We start from the raw sequence: 14,638 nt of genomic DNA, 5'->3' as shown, positions 1-14,638 counted from the left end.
TTGTTGTTGTTGCTGTTCTCATCAGGCCATGATTGAATACATCAGCTCATCTCGTCTGCAGCCGTTCTGCGGGGTCGGTCTGCGTAGCTTCGGCCACAGGGGATATTTTGAGAAATGACCCTCTGTTCTTCGCTAGCGTTTGGTATGTGTAAATATCCGTCCTCCAGCATCATTCTTTAAAGTGAGAACAGTCGGGATATACGTACCAGAGTTTGACCGAGTGTGTGTGTGTGTGTGTGTTTGTGATATCCTGTTGTGTTGCCATTGTGTTAGTTCAAACTGGATTTGAGGACTGCATGTGACAGTCACACACGGGCCACACCCAACCGCTCTTCCCGTCCGTCTCATCACCTTTTCTTCTGAGTTTAGTGTGACTGTCACACGCTTCTGTTTTTCTTGCTGTCTTCCTCTTTTTTTTTTTGTCTCATCCCTCAGGAACTTCTTTATTCGAGGCCGTTGTCGCGTTCAAGCTGTTGTGTATCACATTTGCTCCACCAACACCAGATTTTAAAAAACAAAACAAACCAAAAAAACACCCACGAGGAAAAAAAAAACAAAAAAAAAGAAACTGACCCCAAAAAAAACCTCAGCACAAAATTCAATAATAAAAGTTTCAAGTTTCATTTTCAAAATATTATGATTTAATTCATGGAAGCAGCAGTTCAGATTTGATTCAGAAAAAAAAAACAAGATATATAACCATGCAGCTGTGCTTTAATTTGAGATGTTAAAAATGTGTATTATATATAAAAACCAAAATATGCTTTCCTGTGCTTTGCAATAAAGGATAACACGTCTACCAGTGAGATTATCAGCCAGGCGTCAGGCTCTTCCTCTCCGCATTCAGTGCCTCCTTGAAGGCTACAAGCGTGAGTCCGTCAGGCTTCATTCATAGCGACTGACCACCTAGACGACGCTGAAACGCCAGGAAATAAATTGAAAGACAAATGCAGGGCTCAAAGAGGCGAGGAAAAGAAATTAAAACAAGAATTTTAAAAAGTAAAGTTAAAAGATGTAGATTGTAGATTGATAAATAAAACAGGCAGTTAAAAGGAGTAAATATTCCACCATTAAATGATCGTAAGTGGTAACAACAGAGACCTTTAGAAATAATAGGTAAATAAGAAGAAGTCATGTGAAACACTACGCAAAAGCAGATGTGTTTTTTTTCGATCATCTTCACTGATATCAAAGCGACATCCAGTTTATTTGTAACGCGGCCCGTCCTTCTCCCCACACAGCAACTGAAGTCTGTTCCAATCCTCTGAAACGACACCGTTCTAGCACGTTCTGGTTAGATTACGATACGAAAACACTCAGGATAAGATCATGGTTTTGGGTACAAACAGCTCTGTTCTCACGAAAAACAGGAAGCCGACAGTCGACTCCCACCTGGCTGTCCACTCCCCGTCAGCAAGCGTACGCCTTTCAAAATAGCTGTGACCGTCAAAACCCTCCTTCCACCTCCTTGCACGGACTTCTCTTCCCTTCCGCTGACCTCATCTAACTAACGTCCTACTTTCTTGTGGTCATAGTTACTGTGGCCACTAGATGGCATCAGTTACTCGCACATGGTTCTGGGAGGTTTTCTTTTTATTGAGTGCGCGTGACCAATCTGCTCGGTCGTCCGTGGGCGTCAGGCTGCTGTTGTTGTCGTCATATAAGGTGCAGTCACAGGGACACGTGACCCGTCAGGTCCTTCAGTGTCAGGAGATTAAATCGAGCTGTGACGGTGGAGATTTGGCTGTGTGGAGGGTCCACTCCCTCGCCCTGCGGTAAACACGGCGATGGAAGTCAAGCACAACCTTCCCATCAACAAAGAGTTCCCCGTCAGAACCACCGGGCCGTGACAAGTTCAAGAGTTTGTAATGATCCGTGAGGGAGGCAGGCCTGGTCCTTAGGAGACGGTACCGCCGTGTCCGGTCCGAGAGACATTCGTGGATGAGCTGCACTCGATGGCCTCACATGACAACATCAAAGCTTAAATATGGTCCCGCTCTAATCTCCACGCTGCTCCAGGCTGCGGTGACGCTGATTGACCAGGACAGCCTGTGCATGACCTACTTCTGTAGGTGGAACCCCTCCGAACCAGCCTCCAACCGGCAGATCTGCCAGATGATGCTGCAGTTCAGGCTTTTTTTTTTTCTTTTCTTTTTTTTAATGGGTGTCACTCCTCGGGGTCAACGTTTCCCCAACGTGTTTGGGTCTTGACCCTCGAGGGTCACGAGCTTCACATGAATCAACTACTCAGGGTGGGGTTTTTTTCTTCCCCCCTCAAATTAAGTTACTGCTGTTTTGTTTTATCATTTCCAGAGAGGTTCGAGACACTGGAAACTTAAAGAAATAGAATACCTTGAAACGAACGAACAAACAAACAAACAAACAAACAAAAAAGAGTCAAAAGTCAAAGGGGGCTTCTCTGTCCAGGTCCTTCTAACGTTCAGAGAGCGTCTTTTAACTGCGCTGTGTCAAATTCTTGGAATTTTTGCACTAAAAATGCCAGACACAAACGGCACAAACACAGATTTTCCTGTCGTTGTTTTCAAAAGTCTTCAATGCCCATGATTTCATCACATCCTTACCTCGATGTCCTTCCTATTCGAGGCTGTACGCGTCCGACCACAACAGTGACATTGGAGTGAGTATTCAGAGCCTGAACAGTGTTTGCTGCGGTTCTGAAATGTCAAAAATACATTTAAAAGTTAAAAAAAGTGATCAGTGGTCATTTCTCATCACTGCTTCTTCTTCTTTTTTTTAAATCTTTTTTGCTCACTTCCTCCACCGTTCTCTGCACGCTGCGTCATGCAGCAGCGACTCACCACAGACATGAAATCTCATGATTTTGTGCAAGTGAATCAGAGACCGGGCGGGTACGAGTTTTGGTTTGAATTTTCAGTTGGAATTTAGTCAGAATTTATTCTCTCTGTCACGCAAGAACTATTTCAAGGGCTAGCTGTTAAATTTGTGGTTCCCTGGGGATTAAATCCCACTGGTGATCCGCTGATTTTCCGCCAGCAGCTACTGGATGTTTTGGCAAAAAACATTAGTGACAAGAACTTATAGTTCCCAGATGATATCCAGTGTCCTCTTGCGATCCTCTGACCTTTTCTCTTGTAACGCCGGGTCAGGATCTGTCCACTATATTTATTTACTGTCTGTCCAATTCCAGAGATCTCACATTCATACGAGGTGACCTTGACCTTTGACCAGCGTAATTTTTTTCCCTTCATTGTTGAGTTCCAGTGGACGTTTGTGCCAAATTTGAGGAGGTTCCCTCAAAGTTTAGTCAACGAGAAAGGGGCCCTGACCTTTTGACCCTGGATCCCCACCATCTTTTTAGGTCATTCCGGTGGGCAGATTTGAATAAATTTGAAAACAAAAAACAAAAAAAACAACAACAACCCAAACAAACAAACAAAAACACACCAAAAAATCTGAACTCCGGATTTTGCAAACAGTCAACGAACATCCAGCCACAATAACTGCAATAATTGCCTCTCGGAAACTAATATTTTAAGTCACTGCGAGCCTCTTTAATTTTCTTTGTTGCTCCTATGAATTGACCAAGTTTTATTTTACCCAGTACTTTTCTTTTCTTTTTTCTTCCCTTTAAAAACAAAAACAAGACACAGCTAAAGGCAGTAAGTGGCACTTTTGAGACTGAAATTGCCACATCCCAAACCTGAAACCTGGAAAGGTGAAACCAAACCCAGAAGGTATTTTGTATTTCAGGAGCAGATTCATGCTGCACCGAATACTTTAAATATTTGTGTTTGTGGTTCAGGCTGCGACATGTTTACCTTATTTTTGTTACATTGCGTGAATACGAAAGGAGTCCAGCTAGCCGCCTGGCTGCAGTGTATTTCAGTTTAGTGTAAATTATACTGTAAAGGTTCTCATGAACATTGAGCACTGGATGTGGACTGGATGTTTGTTGTGATATCAAAGCGTGTCTCAGGGTCTAATTCTTTTTTTAAATGGCGTCCTCTAACTGTTCTGATGTTGGATTTTATTTTCAGCATCTCGTGTTTGTTAATTTTTCAAAAGCGGTGAATGTTTAATCGTTTTAGTAACTCGCGTTCAAATGTGACATGAATATTCATGAAGTGTCTGAGCCTTTGGAAGCGATTGCACAGGTGTGTCAAGACCCGAGGAACCAGCTGGATTACAACGGAAATAGGTAAGTTTACCTTCAAAATAAAATATACCGCTTTCCTGAGGATGGGTGAGGACAGGGGCAGTTGAAAAACTTAGTTCCTACTACATATAAAATGTGAAACTGATCCAGAAATTTAAAAGAAAAAAAATTTAAACATTGTATAAACACTGAGGTTTATTCAACATTTCATTTGTTTTTAGTTTTTTTTAGTTTTTAAGCTCTTAATTACTTCAAGTATAATGAAATGTGTTTAATTGACAACTGTAAAGATAATTACAATAAAGGGACAACATATGATAAAGGTGAAAACATTTTTTAAAAAAAAGAATCAATTTAAAATAAAGAGTGCCTTTTCAGTGATAGTCGGGGGTGGGGGTAAGTGGCAAGCCCGTGGAGCTTGTCTTATTTTGAAAGTCTACCGGAAGTGCAGCTCCTCAGGGCGTCCATCTTGCCGGCGTCGCCTGTGCCTGTAGGAGCGGCCGGTTCCTCCCAGCCACACCGTTCAGAGGGAAAGCTTTTCTTCCCTCGGCAGCAGCAGCGGCTGGGTTTCTGACTGCACACACCGGATATTCAACACATTAATAAAGACACTCACGGCTGAAGCGGCGAGAGAAGGACACCTCCCTGGGTCGCGAATCCCTCCCCGTCTCACCTCTCTGATTTGGGCCGTCGTTGCTCATTTTCATTTTTTTTTATTTTGATCGTTTCCTGACAGTTTTCTCTGTGGCGCACTCAGGTTTCTTTTGCTGACATGGTAGATTATCACGCTGCCAATAACCAACACTCGGCCGGCGGGCAGCCGACCTACATGGAGCAGGAGAATGACTGGGACCGGGACCTGCTGCTGGACCCGGCCTGGGAGAGACAGCAGAGGAAGGTAAGTGAACCGAAGTCGGGCCCAGCTGGGCCGAGCCGAGCCGGGCTAAGAGGAGGCGGCGGTGCATGGAAAGAAAATGGCAGGGGAGGAATGAGACGGGGAGTGGAGGTCAGAGACCGAAAACGGGCCTCGGTTTTTGCTTTAAAAACCCCGTAGCTGCCCCACTTTTTTCGGCTGCCGTTTCTTGGTAGCCTGCGTCTCCTCTTAGCTCCGCTCAACGTCACGCCGCTCCATTTCACTCCTCTTAAAACTGCTTTTCTCTCCTCTTAATTCCCGCTGTGAATGGGAACGTAAAACACATGCCCGCATAGCTGCTGCTTCACTTCTCCACCACCACCACCCCCCCTCCAAAAAAAAAAAAAAAATAATAATTCTGGCACCTTTCTGACTCCCCACCCAACCAGACCCCCGGAACGGAAACAGGGCGCCACATTGTCTCTCAAACCAAACTTGTGCGGACGTTTATTTGACAGAATTTGTGTTTCCTGGGTGTCAGGGGCGTCAGCGAGCCTTCTTGCCCCGCTTGTCTGCCTGCTTGTCTCGGTTGGGTGGAAGCAGAACTGGGCGAGTTTCTGCTGCTGCTCACCACTGGAAAAACTGACCGATACCGTAGTTATAATGGCCGATACGGAGAGGAGGCTTAACTGTGATACAGACTGAAGGAAGTTAGCTTTTTTGTCGTTGGGAAAAGTACTTTATGATTTATTATTGTTGTTATTTAAAAGCAACACAGCCTATTGGTGAGCTTTGGGCACAAACGTTCCTGGCTGGTAGGTCAGGATGTCCTGGCTGAGCCAATCTGACAGGTCTCATGCAGGGAAATGCTGGGAGACAGTGCAGCCCCTAGCTGGTGTAATGAATCAAAAGAAAGGAAAAAAAACACTCTTTGTGATGCTGCTTCCTCTTTTTAGTGCAGGATATAGTTACATATTTGCAGCTATGCTATCCTCCAAGTTTTCTGGAGCCGCACTCCTTCCAGAGCACAGAATGAACGCCCACTGCTGCTGATTTTAGCCCACAGCAGAAATTTGCAGCGCACAGTTGACGTGACACCACTTTGCACATCGTGTTTGCATTTCCCTGTTTCCTAACTACGTATCATCAAAATGATGACCCCCGCTAACTAATCGGCCCTCATTATCAAACTTTGTATCTGGAGCCTTCATCTAAAACCACGTTTATCCTTCCCGTCAATCTCCCCCATCTCTGCAGCCGGTTTCTCCTCATCCCCCTAGTTTTTCATCATGTTAACAGATGTCACTAAGTAGGATAAATGCTTATGTTCTTGACTCACTGGACTAAGGTGACCCTCCTTTTTTCTTTTTCTTTTTTTTGTAATTCCCTCTTTGGAGAAGCTGCGGTGAATCACTGCAGAGAGATAGAGCCATTAAAACCCTGACGAATAATGACCCCACCAAATAAAAATGGACAGGAGACACGCCGTCCCCACACCGCGGGTGCAGAGTTCTCCCCTCGGTGTCTCTCACCAGGTTTTCACCCTCCTCAACCAGGGAGCGCAGAATATGAAAGGACAAAATGAAGGACTATTGCTTAACTGCTTGGAATGATTGAAAGGGTGTGTGTGTGTGTGTGTGTGTGTGTGTGTGTGTGTGTGTGTGTGTGTCATGCTAACCAGAGTACGTGCTCTATCTTATTCACTGACTAGTCAGATGACTGGCATACTTTCTAGTGGTGTGACAGCATGCCGAGCATTGAATCATGCATTTCTATTAGGCCACTCAGCATTTTAGCTGTCAGCATCAGACATTCCTGCAGTCGATTACAGCCAAACCTGGCGAGTCCCGTCCTCAGTTGTTACCTCATGCTGGCCAGCCAGCCTGGCCTTGTGGACCTGGTGCATGTTTGTCCAGTGAGTGATCACATAGGTCAAAGTTTCTTGAAAAGAAAATCAAACGAACCAATCATTAACAGTGGCTTGTTGTGCAAACCTGGGCTGAGTTCCACTCTTCTTGTTCCCAAATGTGTTCTCATTGGTGGATGCTGATAGGTGTTCGATTGATCGGGGAACAGAACAGATTAGGGATGTGTCCCTTTGCCAAGCATGAGCTGTGCTGGCCCGGTGAGGCGGCGGGGGAACAGAGGGTAAATTCCTGTGGTATAGCCACGCTCGCTCTGCCAGTTATTGCGCAAAAGTGAGCAAGGGCCTCAGATATGAATATCAAGAGGAGACGTGTAATGAGTCGGGGACTGAATTTGTCTTTCTGTCCTGGGAGGGTGAGAATCTGCAGGGTCAAGAACAGGAGCAGTCAGACTTGGTGCATTCTTCACTTGGAAGAAGAAGACTTGAGACACAAAATTAAAAAGTGCGGCTAAAGTATTTAGGCTGCGCATTAGAAATTTGTCCGCATGAATCATCTAATAAATAATTTTAAAGTTTCCCAGGCCTTCAGAGTTTCACTCGACACAAAAACAACTTGTTTTGGATGTCTCTTGTGATTTGGTGATTGCACAACTATACACATTTGTACAAAATGTGTATAGTTTCTTTGGCAGACGAGGCAGAGTTTTGTCCTTGTATGTTTCCAGTTGTGCATTTTATACTCCAGGCAGCATTTTCTAACACTCCAGAGTACCTGGTTCGAGCCCACCTGAGTCTAGTTAGCTGTTACAGGCGAAGCTTCTCGCTCGGCAAACATGTTGTTAAGTCTCTCTCACTGCTGAGGACTGCACCACACGTTGAAACATGTCAAAGTACGCGGTGACGGCACCAGAGTTTTTATTGGTCCCGTCGACATGCAAATCCAGCTTCCCAGTGACGGTTAGGCTGCTGCACATATTTGTCACGTCACACGACGAGGAGAAAGTGCAGCAGACTTGGGTGGGTGAGCAAACAAGGAAAGCAGTAAAACACCCATCCAAAGGGGCCTGGAGCTCTTGGCATCACCGGTGATTTATTGTGTACTTTTGCGCCAGAGTGCTGCACTTCTGAAATTCAATTAATTAGCGCCTGTCCTTTTTTGCTTCTGTCTCACTGCTATTTGGCCAACTCAAATGAAAATAAGTTAAGAAGGTCAAATTATAATATAAGTAATGCAGAAGAGTGATAAACTTAAGGCGAGCATGCAAAATCAGAGTATTCTAGGTGTTAGCAGGGATGTAAATCGACTTCTTGCTGTGTCCTGTTTACATCCTCAGAGTGTGGAGCACTCCCTCCCATAAATCATAGATGTGTTACTCTGGCAGAGTCAGTTGTGGTCACCGACTATGGTGTTAATCTGTCTTTATTTTCCTATACTGACATCTGTTTCAATCTGTCTGCCTGTTTGCACACAAGTGATTGCAGCAAAACTGTGATAGGCGCTCGCAGCTCTGCAGACTTAACGACTAACAGCTGCAACTGACAAAGGGGGGAGGTAGATGCGATAATTCAGCATAAACTGTAATTACGTGATTCTCTGATTACAGATGTGTCTTCCAACGTCTCAAAAGTAAAGCAGCACGAACATGTTTGTAGGCTACCAAACTTGCAACATAATTTTTTTTTTTTTCTCTCCCAATTGTTGCCAAGGTGGGCAGCTGGACACAGGGTTAGTTTGTTCTTTTACCACCCACTTTCACATGCTTTGTGTGCGTCGGGCTGGCAGGCAGGCGGAGCCGGCTCAGATGGTCGGGGTTGGCTCAGGACGAGCTGTGAGTGACATTTTGTTAGGACAAATGGACCAAACAATGCAGCATACCATCATCCGTACAGTGGCTGCATGACTCTCTGCCAGACCACTTTTCCTCCCAGACACTCTCCCGGTCCAAAACAGCGTTTTTAAATGATGAAGGAAGCCAAAAATTAGGAATGTGGACTGAACCTGCTCGGTCAACAGACAGGGTTTTGTTTGCAGAGAGTAAAAGGCCGAGGCGCTTTAATGCGTTGTCTGTATTTTGCGTGTTTGGCAGATTGACTGATGTGTAGCAAAACCAGCCCTTCAGGGACCGATGCAAGAGGACATCAAGGCAGTTTAGTAGCTATCAGTGAGAGTCACCCTTTGACCTCCCTGTTGTTTAGTCTGTTTACTCTGCTTCAGGTGAACAGCGTGAAGTCGTCGATCTGTTTAACCCGTCTGGTATGTGTGCATTGTTTTGCTGCCTTGTGCAACTTAATCTGCAGAACCAAGATCATTATCTCCTGTAGATATCACCTGTTTGACTCCAAGCTCTAAATGCTTGTTGGAGGCATTGAGAATGAAAAGAACGAGAGGCGTAAATCTGCCTCAAAGACCTTCCTCTTACAGGCGAGGAACATTTGTTGGAACTTGATGCATTTAAAGGTACAATTTAGATCTGCTGCAAATTGTATTTTTTTTTCTCAAAAAAACATTTTTTTTCCCCCACATTTTTAGTTGTCATGGTTTTACTCATTGTGTTTCCTGGAGATGCGCATGTCACATGATCGCGACATGCTTGATAGATGAAAAGTTCACAGCTTTTGTCTCAGTCCTTCCCTCCCTGCCAGCTGATTCCAGGTCAGCTGTGGGTAAGCCCTGTGCTACAGCTGACTACCATCCAGAACCTGCTTGTGGACCTAAACAACGAATCAGTCAATCCAGCAGACGGCCAGCGAAAGGACAGAGCAGAGAGGAATGTAACCCCCTGTATTTCCCCCTCTTTTCAGCTATTGGCCCTGGTGAGAGAGCATGCAGGGGGAAACATTCCTTTGGTGGCCCATTATAGCCTGCTAGGCCAGTGGGAGGGGGCTATTTACTAAAGGGGGCGGGGTGTCCTGTTTTTTTTGCCTGACAGAACAAGAGTTGGGGGTTTGCAGGATTGCAGATGTGGCTGTGCTATGTAGACAAGAAGGATCCTTGGGGGGCAGAAGAGGGTCTTCGTGGGGGGGGGGGGGGGGGGGGGTTTCGCAAAATTTTCCAGATGGTTATGGTGTAGCGGAAGTCATGGCGCCAATCGTTGCTCCAAATATTTGTTTGCAGAAATGCCTTCAGACTCCAACCACTCTGTGGATGAAGTTTGGATCCATTTGCCTCATTTAATGCCCTGAAGGCGATTTTAAAAAAATGCACAGACCAATCAGAGTGAGAGGTTGTAGTGCGGCGTATAGCCCAGGGCTGGTATTGACATTGGTTGGCTGAAGGCTTATGTGTTGAGGTGGTGGAGCCTAATGTGTTTCTCATTCAAAGAGATTTCTTTACGGTCTGTTTCTCCCACTCTCTTTGTGTATGAGGAAGGCCTTGCATATTGGCCCAGAGGGGAGGACACAGGCGCGCCTAAATGTTATAGAAGCCACGAATCCCTGGATTCCGTTTATGGCTGACATAACCTTAGCTCTCTCATTAATTGTTGCTGTTCATGGCTTACTTCTTTGCTATTGTGCATAGCTATGAGGATTAGTAAATGGCATTTCCCAGAGATGAATTGAAATTGGCAACAATGGGGACTAAGAATTTCCTTTTTGGTTGGCTGCCAGGGTGCATGTTGATGGTTTTAGCTTGAGCTTAGACGCCCCTCCTTCATATTTCCTCCAAGTTTATTCTTAACAAAGCACACTGACAGAATATACAATTGCGGCAAATGAGCTATTTGATATGCTTGGCTTTCTTTAAACAAGGGCCTACAACTGGGGTAGAAGCTCCATGTGGCTGAATGTAGGCCAGCTAAATGCTAACACTAGCATGGTAACCCGTCAGAGTGGGTTTCAGCTGGTATTCATGCTCAGTATCTTATTCCAGTAATAATTACGCGGGCATTTGCTAATAATTACTAAATAAAAGGTACCAGAGCCTGAGACACGAAGGATTTTTGGGTCTGATTCTAATACTTGGCCCTGTTATCAAAGTTGCAGTTTAAAAAAGGGTCGATAACCAGAGTTTAAGAAAACATGTCACCTTTTAAGACACTGGTGCAGAGGAGAAAGGCAAGTCAGTGGAAGAATTTTCAAAAAAAAAGAGAGAAGCTGCCATGCAGAGTCATAAACTTTCAGTATATCATGGCAACGTGGAGCTACTCGACCTTCAGGTAAAGTCATTGCTAAAACCCGGGTTAATGCAACAACTGGGATTGTTCCGCTCACAGGATGTAATGTTACCGTTCGTCACGCTCTGATTGATTTTAGAAACTTCTTAGCTTCCGTTCGGGTCACAAGGTTGCAACATAAGCTACAGGATTAGCAGGCACGCTAAAGTAGCTAGTGAGTATGATTGGCAGTAGTGACTTGACGGCCAGGCTGTCACAGGAACTTACAAGATGGTACATTTGATGTCGTTTCCGGTGCGCCATCTTGCCAACAAGCTGTTCAACACTAAATGTCTTATTTATGTTGAGGATTTTGTGCCCACAGCCTGCCTGTGTTTTGTTTTTGGCCTTTTAATATCCATCAGGCTGTTGATTGCAGGCTGTATCCCTGCCTTCTGTACTTTAAGAATAGAAAAATGCTAAGGATTATTTACTGGCTGAGGCACATGTATCGGTTAGCAGTTGACTCAGAGCAATGCGCGGTGCTGCTTGTTCTGTGCAGTCAGTCGTTTCATCCTGGCGCCGGGCCTGCGCTGGCATATTTCAAGCTATCGAAATTTTATTGTTCCAATATTGCAGACGTCTCTGACTGTTTTGGGTTGTTGCAATCTACATGAGGCAGTTGCAGGCGGTGGGCTGCTGTGTGTTTGTGTTCGGGCAATGAGTGAGGAAGATTTTAAAAGTGTCTCAATTTTGTGACTTTCCAAAGGATAAATCACATTTTTGACCACGCGGTACCAGTAGTAGACGAGTTGTGGGTTCAGAGTAATAAGACACATCCTCTGGACACCATTCAAAAACAACTGATTTATCGGCCTCACCAGGCTCTCTCTAAACTTGTCTTTGCCAACTTGTATTTCTACGTTTAAAAACAATGAATGGAGGAAAAAAAGTAACCCATAGAATAAATGATCATCATTCTGAGTTGCAGATAATCCTGGAAAGATTGATATTAATTAAGAAATTGCATATTGCGTATCCCGGCTTTCTGGCTGTTCACCAAAACTCATTTGTTTTCTTGCTGTGCTGACGTGAAGGTGACACGGAGGTGACCAGCGATGCAGTTGTGTCGTTGGTGTGTCTGCTGCGGATCACGACAGCGTTTGTGTGTTTCAGCAGAGACGCATCGCTGCGGGTGTCCGCGTAAGCAACCCTTTTGTGTGTTTTCTCAAACTCAGAGGCTTAAATCTGTTCCCTGTAAGTTGAGTGGTTCGTTGTGTGACCTGAGCAGGTTTTGACCTCTGTGGGTATCCGTCATTTCCTTAACCGACAAACGCAATCATTACACCTGATGTGTATTCATGGTTCCCAGCATGCCCAGCTCATAAATATTATAGATCAAAAATGTAATCAGTGTCAAGTCCCTGGATTTCCATCCTGGGATGGTTCAGAGTTTTAATTAAACTTTGACTCAGAAACGAGATAATAGAGGAATTGTCTTGTCCATGAGGAATGCCATTCCGCCCATGTTGTCTGGACTGTTCCGTCTTGTGGATGCGCATATGAGGGCGAGATGTTTTTTTCTGACCCGCGCTCTGCAACGTTGCCTGATGTTTTATCTCGTGTCATAAAAGGTAACATTTTACTATTATCAGCTGATGTACTGCAAGCTACCACATCACGTGAATATTACTGTCGTTTGCTGGCCACAGTTGGAGAGGAGGGGTTAAGTTTTACTGATTTCCTGCAATTCTCTCTCATGGTGGAAAGCTCCTCTTCATCTTCTCGTTGAAGCTGTAAACACGGACACCCGCTTGGACAGGATGTAGACACAAGGAGGCGGGACCCCTGATTAATTTGTGGTGCCCTAAACTCCGTGTATGGTGATTTCCACGGCTGTATGTCTCTGTGTTTGACCACACCAACGCACAAAGATGGATACCTTTGTTGCACATCTGTGTGCGTTGTGAAGCAACAATAACACGTTTTTGTATCCTATCTTGCTGTGTAGGCCGCCCAAGAAGAGCCTGCGCATGGAAAACACTGTTTTGAGAAGTTGTGGGTCGATTGTAGAGAAACAGCAGGAGAAAGATGTGTGTTTTAGGGTGGTGTGTGTGTGTGCGTGTGCGTGTGTTTAGACGTCTGAGTGTATGTGAGGGGTGGGGGCACCATTCTTCTTGAGAAGGGGTTTGACTGAAAATGAGGTTTCCTCCCTTCTAGTTTCCAGCTGTCACATAGCTGTGGGTTTATGTGCCTGGGGCTTCTGGTAAACGTTTTGCAGTTAAACAATCACAGGCCGCCTCTTGTCCTCACCTACACAAGTGTGTGTATACATGGATGGGCGTTTGTGTGTGTGTGTGTGTGTGTGCATTTGGTTTTGTGTATCTGCTTCAGTCCATTTAACATTCAGGGAAATAAAGTGAGCATCATTGTGATGTTACAATGGACAAAGTCGCAGTTCTACATTTTGAAAGTTCCTTATTAACAAGCCCCTTTGTGTTTTAGGAGGAAGGATGTACACTGACCTCGCCTCACACGCCGTCACTGTGTACAGGTGACTGATTGGGCTGCACTCATTCTAAAAAAACAACAACACAAACCTCCAAGCGTATTCACTGTTTCCAATCCTAAGCAGGCAGATGTGTTTAAAACGGTAAAGAAGACATCAGTGCCTACAAATATACTGCACATCTTCCTGTTCCATTGCTCCCACTTCCCCTATCAGTGCTTGTGTGTGCTGTGCATCCTCACTGTGTGCCGCTGTTATTTTCCTTGACTATCTCTCTCCATCATCTGCCCTCGTCTCCATGACTGCAGAGAGCTGTTCGTGTTAATACACGTAACTGCGGGGCTGCAGCCTCTCTGTTGTCAACCAGCGCTCTGCAGAGCTCTGTATTTTTGGAAACACCACTTCAGAGCTCTATTCTGATTTCGCTCGTGAGAGTGAGAGTTCGAAATTCAATGAAAATTTGATCAGGGGAAAAAAAAACAACAAAACTGAGAATAAAGAAGCAGAGCCTTCTTCTCCCTGTGGGTATTTATAAATGGCTCTCAGCTGCAACAAGGGTGAGAAATGCACCAAATGGTACATGAACTAGAGGTTATGAGGAGAAGTGGATGTCGGTCAGCATTGCCGTATCATCTCTGCGTCTCATGTGGTCGTTGGTAGGTGACTTTATACATCCTGCTTAGGTTTTGCTCTTGACCTCAGTGAGATGAACTGTGTGAACCCCGTGTACCTCAGAGTTTACTTCTAAATTCAGTGTGGGAACTCGCTCAGAAACCTCTTCACAGTTGGTCCAGTGCTCCTCTTTAGACATTTCAGAGTGATCGGAGCTGTTTACTGATCATCGGAGTAATTTTAGTCTTTCCTGTCAAAACACTCATGCCTTTCGTTTTTGAATTTGTTTAGAACCCGTTTTCTGAACACCCCCCCCTCCCCCCCACTCTAATTACAGCACAGTATTAAATCACTGGAGGTACTCCTTTAATCCCCTGTATTCCTAATATTGAGCTCAACCCACATCTGTTTTCTGGGAGCTTAAAAATACCTACGGTATGCTGCAAAATGCATTTATTTTGACTTGAAAGCACGTATGAATATTTAGTTGTGTTCTTTTTTTTAAAGGGCAGGTTTTGTTTGTTAAAAGATTTATGTTTTCTCTGTGGAACAAACCTCTTCATGT

At 44.8% G+C, this 14,638-nt stretch overlaps 1 protein-coding gene across 5 annotated transcripts in view; it reads left to right on the top strand.

Moving 5' to 3' along the window:
* The first annotated feature begins 4,641 nt into the window (after positions 1 to 4,641).
* actn4 (actinin, alpha 4) overlaps positions 4,642 to 14,638 on the top strand; it is a 57,118-nt gene continuing 47,121 nt past the window's right edge. For 2 of the 5 annotated variants that reach the window (XM_086216755.1, XM_086216758.1), the window contains exon 1: positions 4,642 to 5,036. In XM_086216755.1, coding sequence (XP_086072881.1) covers positions 4,911 to 5,036 — 126 coding nt within the window. In that variant the 5' untranslated portion in view covers positions 4,642 to 4,910. The remainder of the gene's footprint in view (positions 5,037 to 14,638) is intronic. The other 3 variants (XM_086216757.1, XM_086216754.1, XM_086216756.1) reach the window with 2 other exon arrangements.

This window comes from Aulostomus chinensis, chromosome 10 (assembly GCF_037954235.1).
Source record: "Aulostomus chinensis isolate RoL2024-O1b breed Wild chromosome 10, RoL_Achi_v1.0, whole genome shotgun sequence".
Taxonomy (NCBI): Eukaryota; Metazoa; Chordata; class Actinopteri; order Syngnathiformes; family Aulostomidae; genus Aulostomus; species Aulostomus chinensis.
The sequence above is the reverse complement of the archived record's forward strand: the minus strand, read 5'-3'. Positions and strand labels throughout refer to the sequence as shown.